Below are 24,021 nucleotides of genomic sequence, written 5' to 3'. Positions count from 1 at the left end.
CGCCATCGCTGTGAAGGAGTTAATTTATCTAGCAAGAAAAGATGTAGCGAGGGGACAAGGCATCAGGAAGGGAGAGGTGAGAGGGTGTAAGGAGGAAGGAAGAGGTGACAGGGTGTGAGGAAGGAAGGGAAAGGGAACAGGGTGTGAGGGAGGAAGGGAAAGAGGACAGGGTGTGAGGGAGGAAGGGAAAGGGGACAGGGTGTCAGGAAGGAAGGGAAAGGAGACAGGGTGTCAGGAAGGAAGGAAAAGGGGACAGAGTGTGAGTAAGGAAAAGCAAACTAACCTTGGGGGAATGTTAACTCCTCCAGCTCATTGACGTCATTTCAGCTTTATTCTTGTTAACTCCTGATGGTTTGCAATTCATCGTTGAGAAGATTGAGTTGGAGTTGTTTGATATAACCATAATTAATCCCTTAACTACATAATGTCGGGCATAAGCTAGATGAAATCGCTTGGAATCAAAACGAACAAGCTACAAAAAGTCACCGGATTCAGAACACTGATTTGAAAGATTGTGGTCTTGGTTCACTTACTCCCTCTCTTCGGTCTGCCTTGGCGAGTTGAAAAGAGAAGTCCAATATTAACTGCTAAGAGATGCAGGGGACCGATGCTAAGCTACCGTTGTCCAGTACACTTAAGGGTAGATTACTAACCTACTTCCTTGTTTGCCTTAACCATGGGCATTACCTTGGCTGGACTGTGGTACGGAGTCTTCCCAGCACTGCAACAAGAGGGAACAGGGTCACATAATATATGCCTATCGACTGCATAGGTAGGATGTAATGACAACGCTCAAGTTGGACATGGTAAAATAAGAGATAATCACTTAGGGCACGTACCCGTATGAACGACAGGCGTGGGGTAAACCAGCTAATCTTCAGAGAATACGGCATCTGAAGACACTGATTTTGCTTGTAATTTTTCTGTCATTCGCACACAGTTAATCTTTGTAAACCCTTTCTTATGGATACACCTGGTTATTATTATTATTATTATTATATTATTATTATTATTATTATGGCTAAACCAATTTTGTTCAGCTGGGTGAAACTCCAGCAATGATGAGGGTCAGTGGACATAGTTTTGACCCTAGCCATCACAAGTATTCCCTTAATTTTGACCAAAGTTGTCCGTTCACAGCTTGAATAAAATACCCTCAAGTGTCGGTGTCCGCGAATGAATTAAGTTTCGGATGTTATCGAGTACAGCGAAGGCGGTTTGTTTATGAGATGACGTGCAGGTGGCAGTATGAGGGCGGCAGGAAAAACCAACTATCCTTTGTTTCACCCTTTGTTTCCTCGTATCTCTTCTAACCTTCTCACCTCAGTCCGATGACGTACTATATTCTTATTACTCTAACTAGGCCTAAAATTGTAATACTTCCATCTTGAACGGAGAATTACAGCAAGAGAATAGCACCAGAATAGGGCACTAGCTATGGACCGGATGTGGAAAAATAACATTGTCTTTTTTTGCCACTGTGCATCATGACATAAGTTACAGAAGGAGAAAAAATTTGGGCCAAGTTTAGGTGTTTATTATATTATTGTCAATGCACTGTAGTTGTTTGTGTTGTATTGTACCACCTCACTGAAAGTGTGCGTATGGCGTGAACAAAAGAGTTCGGTTTTATGAGAGAGAGAGAGAGAGAGAGAGAGGGAGACGAGGTTAGGGAGGGAGTGCTAGCGGGAGAGCCAACTACGCATTGGACAACTGGCACTCTAGGCTGGCACTCCTCCACCACCAGGCGCAGTGAAGCACTTCCCTTCCCTCGCTACGTGTGGTTAGAGAGTGCCAGTTCTCATGAGGAGGTCATTGCTATATATTTCTAATTAGCTCTCTCATGATGGGGACAGCTCTGGTAATCTTCCAGCAAACGCTGGATGATTATCTTCAGCTGAGAATGAACCATAGGAGCCTGAGAGTGTTAACCCTTGCAGTATGAATGACGTCTATTTTGTTCAGCCATTACTTCTGCAAGACGATTTCATTCAGCTAGGAGAGACCTCTTGCAATGAAAGGAAAATCCCTTAACCTCTTCAGTCCGGTGATGCATTTTTCCATTTCATTCTCGCTACTTCCAAAGGATTTATTCGTTTTAGGAATGACGTCTCATACTGGAGAAGCTAATGAAGGTGGTCTACCTCTGCCAGTTAGAAACGTTTATCTGTCTGAAAAATGTCGTCTGGAAGCAGCAAGAATGAAATGAAAAGTGCGTGATCGAAGTGGTTGAAGGTCTGAGGCATAAGCAACTATTTCGATTTAAAGACGGTTGTAGGTAGCCCACCAGGTTCGAATAGTCTCTCCTAAGCTGAAAATAATCGCCGTGATAGAATGAAACAAAGATATCCTCGCAGTGACGAGATTAACGGAGATTTACTTACGTCCAACTAGGAGTCTTCTGACTGAAACCATATGACGGTAGCAAACACGAAGTACAAGTCATTATAATAGTGTTAAAGACTAGCAACTATTAATTCTAGTTACTTTTTAGATCATCAAGAAAAAAAAAAAAAAAAAGGAAGAGCACAAACATAAACAGCAAGTAGGGTTATCAGCGCAAGTGGCAGGGGTCACGACACAGTTGAATTATTCATCTGCAAGAAACAATATGAAGTTAGTGGTAGGGTCACACAAAGGATGAAGTTTGTGGACGAATTTGCGCAAGTAATTCTAGTTGCTCTCGGATCACTGTGATGATGATGATGATGATGGTGGTGGTAATGATGATGATGATGATGCACGGGACTTGCTGAGCAGTATCTGCTAAAGGAATAACATCAAGTTAGAACTGTCATGAGAGTGGACTCGACAGGACCTGTATGGACTTGATAGTTAACAATTATGCGCATGTAAATATTAGTTTCAGGGACATACAATACACTGGTTTTCAATTTTCTGTCGTAGAGGGGTACATCATGAACTTTATATATATAGATATACATGAGGAGGTCAGCCAGGCCATTTCATACCTCACCCCCCCACTGAGGTAGAGACGAACCTGCTCGTGGAGTGCTACCATTCAGTGGGGAGCAGGCATGAGTACTGTATCGACCTTGTAGGGTCAGATGGGTGTAACCATGCTGCAGGAGCTTGCTAGCAGCAATAAGACTAAAAGCACTTCATCATCTGAGTCATAAGCTAGCCAGAATAAGTAATACTGGCAGTTTTCCTCCCAAACAAAACTATGAGGAAACGTTTGGTAGAGGAATAAGTCCTGCAGGGGACTGTTACAGGTTGGATATATATATATATATATATATATATATATATTTATATATATATATTAAAATCAGCAGTAAGGTACAAACTTAAATCATATATATATTGGTAAGGTATTGCTTATCTGGGAGACTATTTAAAGTAGAGTACTGTGGTGATAACAAAGGTAGGTTGTACCACCACATCTCAAAGTGATCACACTGCTTTTTGACAGCCACTTGTCCCCTCCAGCTCTTATCATTTTCCCAGTCCTGACGGGTCGAGGAAGCACGACCGTGGTGGCCTGCTGGGCGAGGGGATGAGAGGGGAGGGGTGTGGGGCAGCACCGGAATGGGGAGGGAGGGCGGGAGAGGGCTCAGGGGAAGGAGAGGTGGGAGGTAGGGAGGAGTGGAAGCTCTCGTGACACTCGATAATACGGATGCAACTACACACGCACATTCAAGGTCAATTTACTTTCCCACGAAAATCACAGTGAAAATGTAAAACGAGAAGTTACAAATAGGAATGGACTAGCAACAAAATACACGTAAGGAGTTAAAGGGGAAGGATATGTTTCGTAGAGTGTGAATTCTCTGTCAGCGGGCGCGGTTGTGTGAAGCCAAGGCTTCCTTACCCAGCCGACTCTCCCACCCTCAGTCTCCCTCGCACACCGTCGCTGGCTGGCTATCGCGCATTCAGTGTAGTGCCGTGGCTATCCCGACGGCCATATCTTACCATTCTTATCTTCTCCCATCGCCTGTCTACTCAGAATCGTTGACCCGACTGAGAGAGATACCTGGCCATTAGCTAATCAGCAGAAGAAGAAATTTGTCACTGTGAAACCACCAGAGAAGAGACTGAGCTGCCCCCTCTCACGCTCGCCATCAACCAGCCTACCCTTCCACCATGATGATTCGGCTTTTGGTATTTGGGATGCTTCTGCAGGTACTTGGTGAGTTTATATTTGTCTCAAAAGCGCCACGGCGTATCTGAATTGGCTGATTATTATTTTAGTTACATACTTCACCCAGACTCGGTTTGGATTTTGACATTTAAACTACGAATTCCTCTTTAAAACCCTGCCTTCACAACACCCACTCTTCTGTTTTACACAGGCAGTGTCTTTACGCTGAATATAGATAATAGTATATCCCCAGTCTTCCGTACCAGTATTTTTTTTCTATATCTCCTGCATAGTTTACAGTTTATCTGTTCTCTCTCTCTCTCTCTCTCTCTCTCTCTCTCTCTCTCTCTCTCTCTCTCTCTCTCATGTAATTATAATATATATATATGAAAGAAACAAATCCAACTTTGCTATATAACAAAGTTTCATAGACCTCTTATTTATATCTTAAATATATCTGAGGTCTGTGGAATCGTTAGTCCTAGTACAGATTTAAGACAGAAAACAAAGTAAAGTCTGATAAAGTATCTTTGTTTACAAAAGAAAACTCATCATGGGTAGTGTAACCCCATGTAGGCAATAATCCGTCCAAGCCATTCCAGGTGGAGTAGGAAGCAGAGCACCTCTCAATTCCTCGTGTACCTGTATGTATTTATATTTTGTTAAGGATGACAGTGCAGTGAGGTGTTGAAGAGTAATTTGTAGAATAAATCGCTGAGGAAGAGATGTTACGGAATCCCCAAAGCCGCCTATGAGAACTAACCCTTCCGTGCACGACACACCACCCATCTTTTGGTACGGCACTCACCCCACCCAGTTCATCACCCTCTTCGGTCTACCTCTTCCAACGAACCAGCTGCTACATTTTTTTCTTTTCACTCTCCTCTAAGCTGAATAAAACAGTCCGTAAGTGGAGAGATAGAAGAAAGATACTGCGTTGAAGGTATTAACTCATGTAATGCGGTGACTTAATTTATTGTTTCGTTCTTGACACTTCCAGGCGATTTTTCGAAGTGGATAATGAAGAGCCGTCATGGAAAAGGTTTTATTTTGAATGAAATCCTTCGGCTGCAGGTAAAATAAAATATAAAACACGTAACTTGATTGAAAACATTAAAGGCGACCTGTTCTATCTTCATTACTGGGGCTCTCTCCTAAGCTAACCACAATATTTAGGCGGTTACGTTAATAGAATAGATAAAGCACTGTACGTTAAGAATTAAGATCACCTTTGAACCTTTCCAGTGAATGCTCTGTACAGCGCCTATATAGCACATCTAGACATTTATTTATCTTCGAGTTCAAGGTATTGGTAATAGCTATAGTAAGAGAACACAGTTTCTTGTCTGACGAGATTTACATGGTGTGTGTGTGTGTGTGTGTGTGTGTGTGTGTGTGTGTGTGTGTGTGTGTGTGTGTGTGTGTGATGTAATGTACTGTGATATGTCTTTGCAATTAGCTGTAATGGTCTTAAAAATGTAATACATCCTAATAATATGGTGTATTGTATTCTTTGTTGCAGGTGGGAACAGTCAGGCAGATGACACATTCACCTGCACCGCCGGAGGTGAAGGAAGTGAGTATGAGTATCCCTAATCTTTCATTTTTACTCATGCCACAACTGTTTCACATTCACTCTCACATTCACTCGACATTCATATCCATCCTTATCAACGGAGTCATATAACTTTTACTATCACTCATTTTCACATCATTTGTTGTCACTCGCTTTCATGTTCTTTCATTTTCACGTCACCCAAAGCCACTTACGCTGTTATCACTCGCTAGACTACGTAATATGCTGTATCATACTGCCGGACTTACTCATCTACTTTCCTGCCTTATCATCTTCAATGTAGTGTATCAGTCATCACTCTCCCACACTCGGACACTTAAGATCACACTCAAATGTTATCACTTCAGTTATTTGTCCCACTTATGCCAGTCTTCGTAATCACTCCCGCACTGAATCGTCAAGCATCTTACATACTCATACATTTTCTTTTCACTTCCTGTCTGTACTGTCTCGTGTCCCTTAGTTTTATTTCTCACTTTCTTTACCATCAAGTGACACTCTTATTAGCACCGTGTACCACATGTCATGCAAATTGCAGTACATTATAAAACACACACACACACACACACACACACACACACACACTGTATCACAATCTGTTGTTCTTTGACTTTTAAAGTTGCTGAGCTTCAGTACTTCAGTGAGATAAACCATAACTATTGTAAGGTGCTTTTTTTTTTTTTTTTAATTATTATTATTACGCCGTATGGCTTACGAGTGGAAAGTTATATATTGTAATATCAGTTCAGTTAATTCAAGATTATATTTATAGGTTTCCCGAAACCAAGTTGCTATGATCCAGTGTGCACTTCTGCCATCGTGAGCCATATTCAACATGAGTTTGATGCAGCTTTCAAGTACATGTACATGGTAAGTGTACAGTATACTGTCAGCAACACCAAAGTCCTTGCTACTGTAATTCATTTCGTTTCTTTAACTGTGTCTCTGTGGGTGTATGTTCTCACAGTGTCTCAAGAATGCCCATCCGATTTGGACCACAGCATTATGCATTGTATGTGGGTCTAAGAAGTGATTCTGTTTTGGTGTAGGTCGATCAAAGATGAAGGTCAAAGGTTAAGATCAAAATTCAGAGGGCGCGGCGTTATCTCATGAACGCCTGATCAGATAAGGCTCAGACCTGGTAAACACACAACCTAGCACTGAAAGTAGCAACTCGACTTTGGCGAGATCGATCGAAGGACAAGGTCACGAATCCAGGACAAATGTGGGGGCCAGCATTGTAAGGAACACTTTTGATCTAAGTCTCCTTGATATTGATTCGATTAACTGTTAATTAATACAGTATAGTGATATTATGAAATGTATTAAATATAGTACAAGAGTCCGGAGCTAGATACGGTGTAGAAACCGCATGACTGACCAAAACAGCCATCCTGTGTGTGTGTGTGTGTGTGTGTGTGTGAAAGAGAGAGAGAGAGAGAGAGAGAGAGAGAGAGAGAGAGAGAGAGAGAGAGAGAGAGAGGGAGAGAGAGAGAGAGGAAGATTCCTGTAGAAGGGTACAGACGAAAGCAAAGGACTTAATATCAACATTCGGAGAACAAAAAACGGATGTCGGTGGGATGTCCCTGGTAGAAGTAGTAGACTGACAGCCAAGGTAATTGAGTAGTAACCTAGGGATGGAATGAGAGGACGAGGCAGAATGAAAATAAGATGGAAAGATAAAATTCGGAGATTTGCTGGGGCATAATGGAACAGACAGCCAACAGGTGAAGCTGGGGAAAGATGGGAGAGGCCTTTGTCCTACTGTGGGCTGACGCAGGTTGAGGGCGATGATGATGATGAAACTAAGCTGATTTGCTAGTTTTACAGACTTGCACCAGTGATGGGTCGCACACTTAACCCTCTTTACATTCCCCAGTATCACATCCCATTAAACATTGTATTCAGTGTAAACTATTAATTGAAATCCTTATTAAGGTCACCTTAAAATTAATGTCTAGCAACTATATACTTCACTAAAGTTATTACAAAGACTATTACTTTGCTAGCAATGACTAAGTGGGTGTACTTACTTGTCACAGGGTGCCAAGTTTGGGCAGTACACTACAGCGCGCCCAGGCATCACCAAGTTCCTGCTGGAGTCAGCATCTGAGGAGAGAAGTCATGCTATACAGATGTTGGACTACCTTAATACTCGTGGCATCACCTACACCAAGCCGTACAACTTCTCCCAGCGTTCGGTTAGTTCTTGCTTTTGTTATGTGGTATATGACGGTAATGTGACTCCTTTTAATGTGAAAATTAGTATCCTTCAGTGAACAATTACGTTTCTTGTCACCGGGCACTCTGTTCATAGTTCATATACTTTTATTCTTATTGCTGTTTCAAAATCCTACCTGCTCTATTTATTAGTGAAATTTTGGTTAGGATGTTTACTATGATGATCTGAAAGAACAATGATAATCATAGGGTATAGTTCAGTAGCTCATCATGATGGTAACTACATACTGATTATTGTCTTTCTAGCTGTATCAATGAAGTTTGTATTTGGGTAGGTCCCATAATGAAGTGACTAATGATAGTACAGATTACAAATGCTAGTGGTGCTCAAACCACAATCCAAAGCTTATTGCAATGTGACACTGAGTTACGCTCAGATTTTGCATATCTGTTGGTTAAGATAAAGTCATGGAGGCAATTTATATTAAAGAAACTCTTACTAATATGACATGAATGAACTTTTGCTACTGTAGTCTATCCTAAATGGTGTAGATAAAGCTAAATACAATACCCTATATAACTCATGTGTATGAAGACCATCTCCACTGCATAGCATAATATCCTTATCTTATCCCAGCATAGTATGGTTCTCACATATTATGTTTTTTTCTTTGGAATAATTTGATAAACTCAGAAAATTTGTACTTTTCAGGTCTGGAGGATAGCTAATGATGGTGTCACTATTGAGAATGCTTTGAAAGAGGCCATTGAGATGGAAATTGATGTAAGTTAACCCTTTCATTCTAAGAACACTGTAGTATTCTATTCCAGCAGTATTCTATTTCAGTTAATTCTTGACAGTAATATTTATCTGAGTGACTACAGGAGCGCGAGAGTGTTAATTCTGGTATCAGGCAGTAAACACTTTGAGGATTAGTTATGGAACAAAATTAACCCTCAAAGTGCCTCCAGTATTAACCCCTTCAATCCGACAAAGCATTTTTTTTTATTTCACTCTTGCCGTCTCCAGACGACTTAAGCTCTGCACTGACCATGTGTAGTGTTGGGGTGAAAAACAATCTCCATTCTCAACCTTATTCCTCTGTCCAAGCTGACTAAAGTCGAATGAAGGTAGCAAGAATAAAATACCAAATATGCCATACGATTGAAGGAATTAATGACAGGGCAACAGCTGGATATACTGACAGCCATCACCAATTCAGTGCTATAGCCATGACCTGTAGTGTGGAATAATCATTGATATTCACCTGGCAGAAAATGCTTCATCACATTTACATATACTTCCAGGTGACCAACAGGATCAAAGAAGTAGTAAAGACCTGTGGCAACGACTTCCATGCAGCTGATGTCTTCACTAACCCAATTCTGGATGAGCAGCACAATGGCCTTCGAAAGCTGCAGGGTGCCCTCAGGACCCTGCAGGTGATGAAGGCAACCCCCATCAATGCAGCAGGACGGGCCATGGCAGAGTACTTCTTTGACCTCAAGCTGCTCAGTGGGGAGGTGTAAGGCCCATGCATTCCATAAAAGTAGAATTGCCTCAAAGCTGTCAAAAGTTATTATCAATGATTTCTCAAAAGTCTTAAGAGAAAATTTCGTCACTAAAAGTCTCATCAGTAGTAGAATACCACTGACTTCCTAAAAGTTTTAAAGAAAAAAAAAAGTCATCTGGAGCTGTAAACATTTAAAAGTTAGCACTAATAATCATAATTTCTACAAGAAGTTCAAAGGTCTCCTGAGAAGATGAAGAACAGATATCACTGATTACCTACCCAACTCGTTGGTTGAAAATAAGCTATTGGGAATACAGATAACTCAGTTTATACGTCTGTGGATGCACTATAAACTTGGATCCTCTTTTGGCTGAATAACTTCAGTTACTTTGCTTTGTTGTGAATACTGATGTAGATGTAACAGATTCATTTGTCCTATTTCACACTCAGTTGTTGAACCTTTGTACTTTTTACAAATCAGCTGGTCTAAGTACTCGATAGCTTCTGTTATATGGAGGAATTAGGGACTGACACCTTGCTTATCGCCTCTGCTTTATCTCTGCTTCCGTTTAATGATTCTCTGGTGGCTTCATGGGCGACTTATTTCCTGATTTGTTTTGCTTCTAGAAAAAAAAAATGAGTACATGCTCAGGAAGTTTTCATAAATTTCTGTTTATTGCTAAAGACAAATTCATGTTCAAACTATAATGATAAAGTGTGAGGTGTAATATACTGTATATTGCATAAAGTGTATGCAAACATTAAATGTTTATTGTGATTAATATTTAGAATAGTAGAACACATGTAGATTTTAAGAATAAAGTTCTTGATAATGGATGAATATATGGTGTCTGCTGTATAGCCTGATATCGATAATGGCACCTTATTCATATTCTGATGGTAATTATTTGTTTTGAAAATAATAATTATGGAACTTCTTAATACGAAAATCGTTCGTAATATTACGTATGGCAAAGAACTGCTAAATGACAAATGTGAACATGTGAAAAAAATTACAGTTACAAGATACAAAACTGCTGTTAGTAAGGTTTGTTTAATAAAATCAGCTGACGGGTACAACTGAGGAAGAATGATAAATAACATTATGTTACATTAGAGATGCCGTGGCATAGCACCCCCCCCCCCCACAGTGTTTAATATTTACTTGTTCTTTGCTTTAAAAAATGGTAGTGTTAGCCGAATATCCAGTTTCATGGCAGGTGTTTAAACTGTTTTTTCCTTTAATTCGGTACAGGAGATTATTGGTGGTAAAAAAAAAAAAAAAAAAGCTGGACTGCTTGGTTCAGGAGCCATGAATGGAGACCTAAGAGTTGAGTGAAATAACGGTGCTCATGGGTTGTGAAGGATATGAGGTGCACCATAGCATCCCTGTCATTAATATCATCACTAAAAATTTTCCATTTTCCTATCAGCAAATATATATATCGACCTTATCTTCATTCTGTCTCACCTTAACCCTTTCATTTCTTCCCAGCATAGAAGTTTTTCCAATCCGCAACACACACACACACACACACACACACACATCGTAGATACTGAAAGACTCACACTCCTAGTCCATGTCATTTATCAATCCTTAATAAGAAGAAAAACTCACCTTTCTCCCTTTAGGACACAACTCTATCCCTAGAGTTATGACAAGATCCTCGTGGTCTTACCAGGGCACTCAACATTTGTCCAGATGAGAACCATTTCTGAACAGCTGTCACCACCACCACCACCACCACCGTCATCATCGTCACAGCTGCCACCACCACCATCATCACAGCAATCACTACCACCACCACCCCCACCACAGCTACCACCATCATTAACACAGGCACCACCACCACCTTCATCACAGCTACCACCACCACTGCCAGGACCATGACCACAAACATCATCATCACAGCTGCCACCACCACTACCACCACCATCTCTGCTCTACCACCAGCACCATCATCAATACAGTTACCACCACCACCACCACAGCTACCGCCATTTTTGGCTGAATAAAATCGTTGTCATTTCATAATGATGTTACAGACATCAGACTGGAAATGTGCAACCTTCCTCTCTCTCTGCAGAGATGCATGAAAGTCCATAGAAATGCCCCACAGTATTTTTCCACATGCGCGATATGAAAAATCAGTGGGGACAATTATTAGGGGCCAAGTTTCATCAAAATCCTTTTTCTTGTTTTGGCTGTGTTTTACACACACACACACACACACACACACACACACACCGCTCGCTGGTGCAGTGGTAACGTTCTCGCTTGCCAACTGGTGGACGGGAGTTCGCGCCTCGCTCAGGTTGCGAAAAGTTTCACTGACGAAGTGGGTGGTTACTGTCCCCCTCGAGCAAGGGGACGGGTGTGTGCATGTGTGAAGGTCACAGCCTTGCCCTTAGATCGGACTATATGAGCTCTCAGCTCCCTTCCGGGAGGGTAAAAGCTGACGATCACGACCATCAAATGATCCTGACCGATCCGGTGAATTTCCGGTGAATTACACACACACACACACACACACACACACACACACACACAGGATTATAAATTATTAGAGATATTCCCACACCCACGCTTGTGTGTACAGATTTGGACACAAATATTCATTTACTTCATAACGAAAGGGGGCAAGATGGCTCAGTGGTAGAGCTTCACTCGAGACTGCGAGGTCGGGAGTTCGCGCCCTGCCCAAGTAGCTGCCCTTGCTGGGAGAGGTAGCTCGCTCCCGTCACCTAGCATGGCAGCTTGGGGTAATAATCCCTTAGTAACGATAAGTGAACTGAACACTGACTTATGAAACTCAGCGATGCGACCTTCAGAGCTCAAAACACTTCTTTGATAATACTGTTAGTTTCATAATTCCCCGACTTAAAGGCAGAATTATATTATTATCCACTGGGACTGTCCTTCACACGCCCCCACGCACACATTATCTTGTCCCCCCCCCACACACCTTCACTATCTAATGCTGCCTCTGGCAATTCGAGCTTGTTTATCAGCGCAGATGAGATGGTTATCTGGCTGTTAGCTACTGTTGGACAAAGGGGCACTTGAACCCTCGAAAGATAAGTCGCTTCTCTCAGCTGAGTAAAATAATATGAAGACTGGTAAACAAAATCTTAATGATCCACTTTTTTTTTTTTTTAAGTAATTATTCCCCCCCACCCCACACACACTCATTCTCAAAGCCAACCCTATATTAATGATACCCAAATCCTTACGAACAGATCATATTATCCCGCCAGTAATGGAACGCCTTTTAAACGTCATCCATACTTCCGCCTAACAATTTTACTCATCTTAAAATGGATCTCCAGTAGAGTTAGACGCAATCTCCAGTAACACCTTGCAGTATCAGGACGTCTTTTACATTTTAGTGTTGCTACCGTTATAATGTTTTATTAAATGAACACGATACAGTACCAAATATGATACTCTGTCGTCAAGAGAGTTTTATTGGCCTGCCCAAATCTGTTCCATCGCCATTTTACACCATGTTGAGAGAAAAATGGGTGGGTTATGTTAAAGTTAGCATTTTCATACAGTAAAGTGAATATAAGCGACAGTGAAGGTGCAGCTATTTTGTTATCGAGTTCGGGTCTGTGCATGTCTTTACTGTATATATGTGTTTATGTACGTTAAGACAAAATCTAATGAATACCTGATCCAATTTAGATCAAACAGGCAATATATTGTGTGTCGATCTGGAAAGAGGTGATTCAGTTTTGGTGTATGTCGATCAAACGTCAGGGTCAAAGTTGGGCGCGGAGTCGCTGTGGTTTTTGAGCACTTCTGATAGTTCCGTGTGACTGCGTCGTCCAGGGAAGTGAGGGAGGAAAATAGGAAAAGGAACTGAGCAAGAAGAGTGATTCAGGGTTTAAATGGTGGAGCAAATCAGAAAAGGCAAGCGGGAAATGAAAGCAGGAGAGGGAAGAAGGAGGGGAAAGTGAGATAGAAAAGTGGGAGGGGATGTAGATGTCAGTGAGAGAAGAAGATGGGAGAAAGGAATGGATGAGGGAAGTGATGGTGGAGAGTGGAAGTTGAATATAAGAGTGGCATGGAATACAAGAGTGGGAAGGGAAATGGGAGAGGAGACTGAGAGAGGGATATGGAAGTGAAAAGCAGGCATGTGAGAGAAAAAAAAATATACGGAAGTGAGAGAGGAAACAAAAGTGGAAAAGAAATGTAATTGATTAGGGAAGTGAAGAGGGAAATAGGGATGTGGGAGAGTGAGGCTGGGGACTGGGAGAAAACGTAGGGAAGTGGGAGAGGGAAGCAGGTAGTGAGATAACAGAGTCAGTTGGTAGCAAAAATGTGCAAAAAAATAATCATTTTTCGCTGATAATTGACGAATACGCTGATGTGTCAGTATCGCAGGTACTTGCAGTAATGGTACGCTATTATGATGAAAGAAAGTGTAAGGTTACTGATGCATTTTTTTGATGTGGTAGAAGTGGATGAAACAAGTGCAGAAGGACTGTGTAAGTCATTGACGGGGTTGCTTGGAACAAGAGATTCCCATAGAAAACATCAAAGGTTTTACCAGAGACAATTGTTCAACAATGCTGGGGTCAAGTAATGGGCTTCAAGCACTTTTGAAGAAGGATGTTCCAACTGTATTTGTTTTAGGCTGTGTGTGCCATTCTTTTGCCCTGTGCTCGAGTCAAGCAAGCAACCACTTGCTTTCTTGGCTTGAATCATGCTTGAAGGTTATTTGCTGCCACTTTGCACGCAGTAGTAAACGACAATAGCAATTCCACATGATACAAGATATTGTTCATTCTCCCAAGCACAAAATGCTGAAGTTGTCATATACTCGCTGGCTGTCTCGTGGGTCAGCAATATTCAGAATGATAGTGCAGTGGAAGGCAGTGAGGCTATTTTTTCAAAGTGAAGCCAAAACAGATAAAGCTGATGGAGCTGCCCAGATTTTGAAAGTAACAAATACGCCTGGAACCAAGCACATGCAACTGTTTCTTAACAACATCCTGGAAAAAGTAGACAAAATGAATCTCGAATTTCAGTGCCAATATTTTAAGCTTTCAACCCTTTACTCTTCCATTTCGGATGAATGTAGAAGTATCTTGAGCATGTTTGTGTATGGCAAAACAAATCAGTCTCAGGAACTAGGTGCAGTTGAACCTCATAATTTTCTGTTTACAAGAATATCAGTGAGATCAGTCTGGGTCGTATGTGTGAAGCTATGTTAATTAACGAGCCTCTGGAAGATAATAAGAGATTTCGCAGGGACTGTGAAGCTTGGTTGAACTGTGTTCACGAATGAAAAAAAGGTTTATACTTTTGAGCAGGACAGTGTCATAGCTATGATGTGAATCCTGGACCCAAAAGAAACCCTCTCTCCACAAAGACCCTTACAGTCTATCACAAAAGTGGCCGTCCATTTTCCCACTGTGATTAAGGAAGACGACTTGACGAGCTACGAGACTATCAAGGGAATCACTCAAAAACATGAGTGACGCAGTGACATCATTCTGGCTAGAGCTACGGAAGGTTAAGGATGGTGACAATGACCCCAAATTTAAACTTCTCTCACGGTTTATGTGTAGTGTGTTAGCTCTGCCCCATTCCTTTGAATGTGTTGAGCGGGTATTTTCCCAGCTCAACATGATTAAACAGATTGCTCATATCCACTATTGCTACTCGCCTTCTTGCAAAAGCAATAGCTCTTGAAAAGGTGACTTGTTATCAGTGGGAACCATCAACATCACTTATTAAAGATTCACGGAGTGGGAAGTGTCATCAACGCCACGTGGACACAAGCTGCCAGGAAAAAGGGAGCCATGACGACAGTGCACCCAGGCCATGTGGAAAATGCCAGTGATGACAAACCACTCCACGTTTTTCTACAATAATTCCCGTTTCTTTTGGGTAAGTTAATGATTGTATATTAAATCTTGGGATTTTTTTTTCTATATCCTGGGATTTTTTGGAGGACAACTTTGGGATTTTTCAATTTCTTGAGGAGGGAGGCGGCGGTGGTGGAGAAAGAATTGCTGTTTCCGACACGTTTTTCTCCCCTCGAAATGGGGTCAAATTCTTGTCTGTCGCTTTCCGACGTTGCAGTAGCTTCTTAGACGGTCACCCCATCTTCAAATTGTCCAAAAACGATGAGAAATTGCTAAGATTAGCACAGACCGAAAACATGTTGCAACAAAAGCTGGCGCATCTCACCCCTTCCTGTGTCATCGCCTCTCTGGCGTTTCCCGCTTCGGCGGCAGTATTGCCAACTCCAAATTTCAAAACCAGCTAGAAAAAATAAGTACTACTGCCTTTATTGATCCATGAACACATTAGTATCGAGATCTGGCTACGGTATTCCATTTGTATGGAAAAGGGAACTTATTATCTCGTGCTGTACTTATTAATCAATGCATTTAAAAATAGAATACATGTGATTTCCAGACCTTGATAAATGAAAATATGTTCTAGGAATATTGAAAGCAACAATACATCCGTCACAATAAAAAATGTAAACTCACACACCGAGGGCAGTAACCGACTCGCCGATCTTTTACAACAATAAATAGTTCAATTCAATTTAGGAAATATACGTGAACATGAACCAAGGAACATGAACTGAACGTAGGCAGTAAACATACGGACATATTTACGAGTGGGAGGCAGACTGATTACAAGTTCATTAATTTTACTGGTTGAATTTGCGAAATTGCATGACAAATATACCGTTTCCATCCCTCTAGCAAACCGTCAGACGGGTCCGCAATCCCGCTAGATTTCCCGCTAGAAGCTAAATCAATATTTTACCAGCTGGGTAACAAAACCCCAAATTTATCGGGAAAACCGCTAACTTGGCATCACTGCTCGAAGGCCCCGCTTCCCCCCGCCCCCATACACACTCCCATTGCCAGACGTCTGACAATTTTTGCAGAAAAAAAGGAAAAATTCGGAAAAAAGTGGTCATATTATACACTGCATAGGAGACGGAGTTTTCTGCACGGGAGTGACCTCAAAATTGAAATTACATTATTTATTTATTTATTTATCATTTAGGGGAAATTGTCGTACGGCTGCCAAATTTGTACAGAGAACGAGTGATACAGGGAGCTCTTTTGGGGGTAACTTTCGCAAAATACCTTTGTCAGTCGAAAATCGGTCCCTGCTGGCGTCTACACCCCTGCAGTAAAGACCAATATTTTGAGCATCTGATGCGATTGGTTCTGGGGATGTAGAGAAGAAATGCAGTGTCAGGAAACGTAACACTCGCAGAGGTGAAGAACGCTAAGATGCGGTTGAAAAATGGGACTGCAGCTCGGGTTGATGAGGTGTACGCAGAGATGATTAAGTGTAGTGGAGAAAGCGGAATGAAGTGCTTGTTGGAGACATGTAAGAAGGCATGGCTGAGTGAAACTGCGCCAGTAGAGTAGAAAAAGGCGGTGACTGTACCCCTGCACAAAAATAAAGATAGCAAAGTAAGCGCAAAAATTATCGTGGCATAAATCTATTGACTATGGTAGGGAAGGTAATTGGAAGAATTATTATAAAGTAAGAAAGGGATCAGAAGTCCAAGTGAATGACGAGGAGGGTGGCTTTAGGAGTGGCAGAGGATGTGTGGATCAAATTTTTGCTGTAAGACAGATAGTGGAGAAGGCGTGTGAGAAGGACTATAGGGTGTTTATGGCACTCATGGATCTGGAAAAAGCATACGACAAAGTAGACAGAGAGGGACTGTGGAAGGTTTTGCGCATGTTCGATGAAGATAGGAAGCTGCTAGGTGCCGTCAGTTTTTATGATGGTAGTGAGGTTTGTGTACGGGTAAATGGCCATCTAAGTGATTGGTTCAAAATCAATGTGGGCGTGCGACAAGGTTGTGTGATGTCCCCATGGTTGTTCAATATATAAATACGGATGGGGTGATGACTGATGAGAGAAGTAAAAACACGAATAATGGAAAGAGGGATGGCGTTGGTAATGAATGGTGATGGATGGAATATCTCAAATTTGTTGTATGCTGATGATGCAGTGTTACTTGCAAATACTGAACAAGAGGTTGGTAGACTAGTGCAGTTTTGTAGATGTCTGTGAGAGTCGTGCTTTGAGGGTAATTCTAGAAAAAAGTCAAGTGATGGTTACTTAGAGAAGTTGACTCCCAGTGTGATGTTAAGAGAGAATGGAGAGAGACTGGATTTGGTGAGAGAGTTCAAATACATGGGTACACTGATAGAAAAGAGAGGAAAATGTGCAAAAGTGGAATTCAAAGTGACACAAGAAAGAAAAGTAGCTGGTGCTATGAAGGCCTTGGTTTGACTCTGTCGATGTGCTGTCTTCCACAACAGAGTGCCAGTTCCCTCCAGTGTGTACTGTGCAGTACCCACAAGACGATCCCACAGAAGCAGTTGTTTATCTGTGATCGACGGGTCTGCTCAGCCAGACAGACCAGTGTTAAGTAACAAGAACAACAATTATGTATAAAAGTAAAGGAAAGGATAAGAAATGTGTGATGTAAATAAGTTTTATTAAAAGTATATATTCATTTAAACACTTTACAAGCGCATAACTAATACAGCATTTTTGTCTCCAAAATGCATAATCTGTCGTGATATCGCAGAGCACTTTCCTCTTGGTAATCCCTGTGAGGAAACGGTAATTGCTACAGAAACACTGCGAACAAAAAACTGCAAAGTCGAATAACTTGCATTGATCCTTACATAACGACAACGATTTGTTTGTCATTTTCAAAATCGCCAGACAATTTTTATTCAACTCACGATGGACCTCTCAGCAGGTGCTAATAAAGGCTATATCTAACTTTTCCATTTCAAAGTCTACTCAAAGCTGAATAACATTGTCTGGAGAGAACAATAATAAAATAAGCTCTATGTCATCGCACTAGATAGGTAAAAGAACTCACAGATGCTTATTTAATGACCAGATTATCTCAATTAGCCTTGGGGATACCTATGAGTTTAATGGAGACTGTGTATTTCCCCTTTTTTGTGAGAGGTATCCCCAAAGTTGAGCATATCAGTGTGGCAAGTATAATATGACACGAAAGACGTCATCGCAGTGACGAGTCTAACTCCTTCACTACAATAATGTCTTCCGTATTTTATGCTTGCTGTCTCAGGACGATTGTAAACATTTAGTTTAGGAAGATAATTTTCCAACTGTTAGGGTTAGGTATTGCCTCTAATTACTTCATCATTGCTAGGGTGTTCCTGTAAGCTGAATAAAGTCGTCTGATTACAAGACCAAAATACAAAATGACGTTATCGGGCTGAAGGGGTGTACATTACAACCATCTCCGGAAAAAAATTGTAACATACTTTATTTTCAAAGAGCAAAGCATTTCTATCTCTGCCAAATATATCAAAACAAACTGGTATCCAGAGTAAAAATATAGATACTCATGGAACATTATTTAAAGTGTCTGGGTGTTTGAAAAGTCTCTATGCAGTCGGAGAGGGAGGTGAGGTAGTGTGAGGTGGTTTGATAGTGTAAGGTGTGATTGCGTGAGGTGGTGTGGCACCGTGAGATGCAGAAGTGAGTGAAATGTGACTGGTGTGACTTCGGTGTTCATGAGGTGTGGCAATGTGCGGTGTAGCCTAACAGTAAAAGGTGTAGCAATGTGTGTTGTGCGGCAGTATGAGGTGTGGCTGTGTGGCATGTATTTTGTCATGCGTGGCAATGCGAGATGGGACTGAAAAGGTGCGTGCGAGGTGTGGCATCATGTTGCAGTGCGAGGTAGTATGTGTAAGGCGTAGCAGCGTGAGGTGTGGCATAATGCACAGTGACTTTTCTACCACCCATATCTCTAAAAGTATCAATCATACAGGTACGAATCAAACAAGCATATGATGTAACTGACCAAACCTACCCCGCTCAGCAGGGAGGAACTAAAACAAATAAAGTAAATGGACGGTGGGTGTTGGCGCCGACGTGGTGACATGCAGAGGTGTATGATATGTTGGAGGACAACTGGGCTTTGGGAGCAGGCTGTGAAGCCTATGCCCAGAGTCGAGCACATTAAATAATAATAATAATAATAATAATAATAATAATAATAATAAATCAAAGTGAAATAATCAAGGATTTTCTTATAAGAATAGAAACACGCAACTTTTTCCCAATGGACGTATATAATTTGATCCACAGGCATGTGCAGTTGGGGACAATAATTCTTATACAATATCTCGAAACGGTCAGAACCAAATGAGACCTTGCCAACCTTGTCAGAAATGCTGAAACGAGTTTTGAAAATCGAACGAGTAAACAGGATTACTGACTGCATCTGTACGCCAATAATTATGTGATGATGAAAGAAAGGAGTACCCACCAGACAAAATTTACGGGATTTCATTCCCTTGCCCCTCTATCTGAAGGATGTTTAGCTAAGAGTGAAACAACAAACTTCATACCTCATGAGTTACGTTTGTTGAATCACTCTTAGCTGGCATATTATGCCATGCTCGTAAATAGTAAATACAAAGATAAAAGTACCACTGAGTTATGCTTTAAAGAAATTATATATATATATATATATAAAACCAATGCACAACCAGGCCAAACAAACTTCATTCATGGAGCTGCCAAATGTGATATCAGCAGCAACAACAGATTCCTTAAAAGGCAAGAATTAACTATAATTTTGATATTAGTGCTGTAACTTCTTGAACGTCTTCTTTTACCATCTGACAATTTATTTTAGTTTTAGGGAGAACTTTCATTGATTGGAAAACGCTTGTATCTGCTTCACTGAAAGAGCTTTCTTAAAGTTAAATAAAAAAATCTGGAAATACCAAGACGTCACCGTGATGAAGGGAGTAACTCTAACCGGATCCGTACTGTAAATCAGGATGGAAGGGATGAAGGTAACCACGATTACGGCCCATTCAATTCAGCTCACAAAAATAACTTCAAAAGCTTCGTCTATTTGGGGACGGGCGTTTACTGTGTACGTACTGCTAAATCACTATCAAATTCTTATAAAAATACTTAAGGGAGATCATATGTTTTGACACTTAGGATTACTGAAAAACGAAGATGGCATCGTGCCCATATGTTCAATAAACGTGGTAACTATTTCAGTATTAAGCAGGTCGTCACACACACACACACGCACACACACATACACACCCAACATATATATATATATATATATATATATATATATATATATATATATATATATTACAGTACCCGGACAGAAAGCAGTCACGCGCCCTTAAAAAAACAAAAAACAAAAATTTTATATTGTTCTTGAACTTTTTCAGAATGTAGCATGAGTAGGCTACAGTACAAAAATACAGTTACACAGATCATACAACATCGGTAAAGTATGTTGGCCAAAAGGCATGACAAGAGTTCGTTCCAAAGAGTAGTCAAATCCTCCATCTCGAGGATGCATTCTTTTTAATAATCCGTTCTGGTTAGATCCGGAAGGCTTTATCTAACTCAGAATAGATATTTGGGCTGAAGTGGTCACAAGCAATTTTAGTCAGTTAAAACTGAACCACGATATTCACACAAGGACACGTGAGGAGTACACAGAGCAGGAGACAGACCAGGAATAGATGGGACGTCCATGTGTAAATATATTTACCTTCACTCTAGTCTACCACCTTCCAACTAATCCGCCCCGAGTCCAGTATAAAAATCTCACATTTAGCAACTTAAGGGCTTGGATTTTGAAAAGTCTGGGAAACTGAGATAAATGGTGTGGTACATGTCAAAGACAAAGATATCGTACATTACTTTTACTGTACATCAGCTGGATTGCTAACTATTCTTAAATCTCACCGAGTCGACGAAATAAACAATACGCACTACACAGCGGTTTTCAGTTCTGAACAGTATAGTTCATTTCGTCACTTTCTCCCTGAGCACGCAAGAAAACCAACAATATCAGCCAAATGATTTATGTATCGAACATCCACTAACAATCATTCGAGTCCAGCAACAGCTGAAACGGCTAATATGTGAAGCAAAGTGTTCTTGTTTTACGCGAGCTTTATTCTAAGAAGAATTCTGTGTACTGAGGTATCAGCTACCCATTTAAAATGCTTTAAAAGCTTGAATGTATCAAATCTGAGCATTACTGAACTCAAAATACATTATTCATAGCCTGCGAATAGCATAACTACTCCAAGCCAGTTTCCTTCCTGTTATCATTAATACAGTCGGTTCCTCAGAGCCTGAATCTTCCAAGTAACAGTTCCCACAATGCTTAAGCCACAAATGAAACAGTGGAAGTCGTGGATGGAAGAAAGAGCTCCTCGAGTGCGAAGCAGGGTGGTGAGGGTGGCCGACTTGGACTGCCCTGCCTCAGCTGTGTCGGATGTGGGCCCTCTTCCTGGCCCTATCTCGTAGTGAGACGCGGGGCATGACGGGACGGTGGTGGTGGTCCTGACTACTGCCGCTGCTGCTACTGCTACTGCTGCTGCTCAAGTTCATCAGCTGATTGAACATCTTGGATACGCTCAATTTCCGTAGGCGTGGCGACGTCTGACCCTTAAGTTGCGACACTTGGCGAAGCAGCCCGTCTATGGACTCGTTAACCTGATGAAAAGGTAGTGGAGGTAGCGTGTGGGTGTTGCAACATTATACACAGTTGGAAGGTTCATCAGATATCTGTACCAAGTGATAAATTAATTGTGAATTCATATGCGGTAGTACAAAATTGCAATTCGGCAACCACTGCTTCCCTACAGTATCAAGATCAGATACATTATTCAGTGCTGATCATGTCACACGAAGAAATAATTTGCTATTAAAATGACCAAATAATATTAGAGAAATGAACAGGCAATGCAGTTCATTAGTCACTACTAATGCAAGGCGAATATGTTAACGGATGAGGAACACAGCAATGACATACGAAACAAGCAGATGAGGCAATATCAAAAAGACAGAATGACAAGACTGTAATGTTGCACAGGCAAATGAAAAATTCACATATTAGAACAAGGATTAACAACATAGGCAAGGACAAAACCAAAAGGGGGAGGGGTGGATAAAGAGGGCAATCGAGGACTCCAGGCAATGGACGCCCTTCACTCTTAGTACTACACCCATCGATCATGGTTAGGACTCAATCCCAAACAAGCAAAAACACAGAGCGAAAAAAAGCAAATACATACGGCAAGAACACGGAGTAGGTTACTCCTCACAGCCAGAAGCAAAACACCAAAATTTAAGTGCCAAGTAGCATTTAGAACACTTGGGAAAGTACAGACCATCAGGCAGTGTACAGTCTACAGACAAAACAGCAATAAACAGAACAACAAATAAATCGAAAAGCTAGACAACGCTCAAAGAAGTCAGCTGCAAAGATTTAATTATAAAACATGGCTTTATAAAATATATGACAGAACAATAATGCACAACAGTTTACTTAGTGTAATAGGAAAAGTATATGGTAGGATACTTACTGACAGAGTTTGGGAAATAACAGAAGAATTAGTTGCAGAAGAACAGAGGTTATAAGGGAAAAGGCTGTGTAGATTAGATATTCATCCTTAGATCTTTAGTTGAAAACTTTCTAGAAAAGGGGAAGAAATTGTATGCGGCCTTCATGGATTCGGAGACAGTAAATGACAGAGAGGATAGACATGGAATGTGGAAAATTTTATGGATATAATTATGGAACAAATGAGAAGTTGCTGAATGCCATGAAGAGTGTGTATGAGGGTGCTAAGGCTGCAGTGAGTGTGCATTGCATGATAATATTGTGCTACCAACTCTAATGTATGTAAATGAGGCTTGGACCTTGCTGGAAGGACACAAGTCAAGAGCGAGAGCAGTGGAAATGAGATATTTGAGAGGATCATGTTGAGTTGCATGGAGAAACAGACTGACAAATGAGGAAGTGGAGGCGTGTTGTAGTGTGGATGTGGTTGTGATAGAATGCGTTAGGAGAAATATACTGAGGTGGTTTGGCTATGTGGGGAGGAAGGAGAGCGAGATTCTGACGAGGAAGGAGAATGTTTGTGAAGTGGTGTAGGGGGGGGGGAGAGGGAGGGGGAGGCCGAGGATGAGATGAAAGGATGGAGTGGAGAGGTATATGAGTGAGGAGGGTGAGGTGTGGGAGGGCAGTGAAATGGCGGGAGACTGGGCAACATGGTCGCGATTTGTTTGTAGCCATCCCTTATGGGATTAAGGCGTCTGGCAATAAATAGATAGATGGGTAGCACAAACACGGTCATCATCATCATCATGATCCTCCTTATAATGATCACGATCATTATAGTCAGCATCATAATAACCATGTTTCCACTCTCACGGAAACTGGGCAGACTGGATTAAGAAATAGGAACAAGGAAAAATCAACAACATGAGCACTACTGATATTCCGAACAAAACATGCAGGTAAAATCAAACAAATCAAAACAGCAAATCATGCCCCCAGACCAGTCAGTCAATCAATTAATCAAGCAAGCAAGAAATCACCAAGCAGGAAAGCAAGCAAGAAAGTACCAAGCAGAAAACGAAGAAATAATGCACCTGTGAAACCATCTCAGCCGCAGACACCTCGACGAAGCGACACCCGTATTGTTCTGCCAGCTTCCTTCCCTCCGATTCTGGAACCTGGGGAGAGGGTGGGTGGTAAGCTGAGGGGAGGGTGGGATAGAAATCTGAGGAAGGAGTGGGAGTA

The 24,021-nt window shown here is 41.3% G+C and overlaps 2 protein-coding genes across 7 annotated transcripts in view; one reads left to right on the top strand and one right to left on the bottom strand.

The window, feature by feature from the left end:
- The first annotated feature begins 3,823 nt into the window (after positions 1 to 3,823).
- Positions 3,824 to 10,219, top strand: LOC145404466 (ferritin heavy chain-like). Its single transcript, XM_080275995.1, has 6 exons — positions 3,824 to 4,153; positions 5,628 to 5,681; positions 6,454 to 6,551; positions 7,724 to 7,882; positions 8,575 to 8,646; positions 9,171 to 10,219. Exons 1-6 carry the CDS (start codon positions 4,108 to 4,110, stop codon positions 9,390 to 9,392), a joined length of 651 nt encoding a protein of 216 aa, XP_080132121.1. The 5' UTR covers positions 3,824 to 4,107; the 3' UTR covers positions 9,393 to 10,219.
- Positions 10,220 to 19,287: 9,068 nt separating this feature from the next.
- The window catches only part of LOC145404465 (ras-related and estrogen-regulated growth inhibitor-like protein), a 392,258-nt gene continuing 387,524 nt past the window's right edge, over positions 19,288 to 24,021 (bottom strand). For all 6 annotated transcript variants that reach the window (XM_080275991.1, XM_080275990.1, XM_080275993.1 and 3 more), the window contains 2 exons: positions 23,871 to 23,954; positions 19,288 to 21,926 (listed from right to left, as the gene is read on the bottom strand). In XM_080275991.1, coding sequence (XP_080132117.1) covers positions 21,693 to 21,926; positions 23,871 to 23,954 — 318 coding nt within the window. In that variant the 3' untranslated portion in view covers positions 19,288 to 21,692. The remainder of the gene's footprint in view (positions 21,927 to 23,870; positions 23,955 to 24,021) is intronic.

Source organism: Coenobita brevimanus, chromosome 63 (assembly GCF_032717465.1).
Source record: "Coenobita brevimanus isolate Jiangsu-jjx chromosome 63, ASM3271746v2, whole genome shotgun sequence".
NCBI classification, from domain to species: Eukaryota; Metazoa; Arthropoda; class Malacostraca; order Decapoda; family Coenobitidae; genus Coenobita; species Coenobita brevimanus.
The sequence above is the reverse complement of the archived record's forward strand: the minus strand, read 5'-3'. Positions and strand labels throughout refer to the sequence as shown.

Excerpts from the sequence above, each read along its gene's own strand:
- LOC145404466 (XM_080275995.1), top strand. The coding sequence starts at position 4,108 with ATGATGATTCGGCTTTTGGTATTTGGGATGCTTCTGCAGGTACTTG. Across the intron at positions 5,682-6,453 it reads CACCGCCGGAGGTGAAGGAA|GTTTCCCGAAACCAAGTTGC; the intron begins GTGAGTATGAGT and ends TTATATTTATAG. Across the intron at positions 7,883-8,574 it reads ACAACTTCTCCCAGCGTTCG|GTCTGGAGGATAGCTAATGA; the intron begins GTTAGTTCTTGC and ends TGTACTTTTCAG.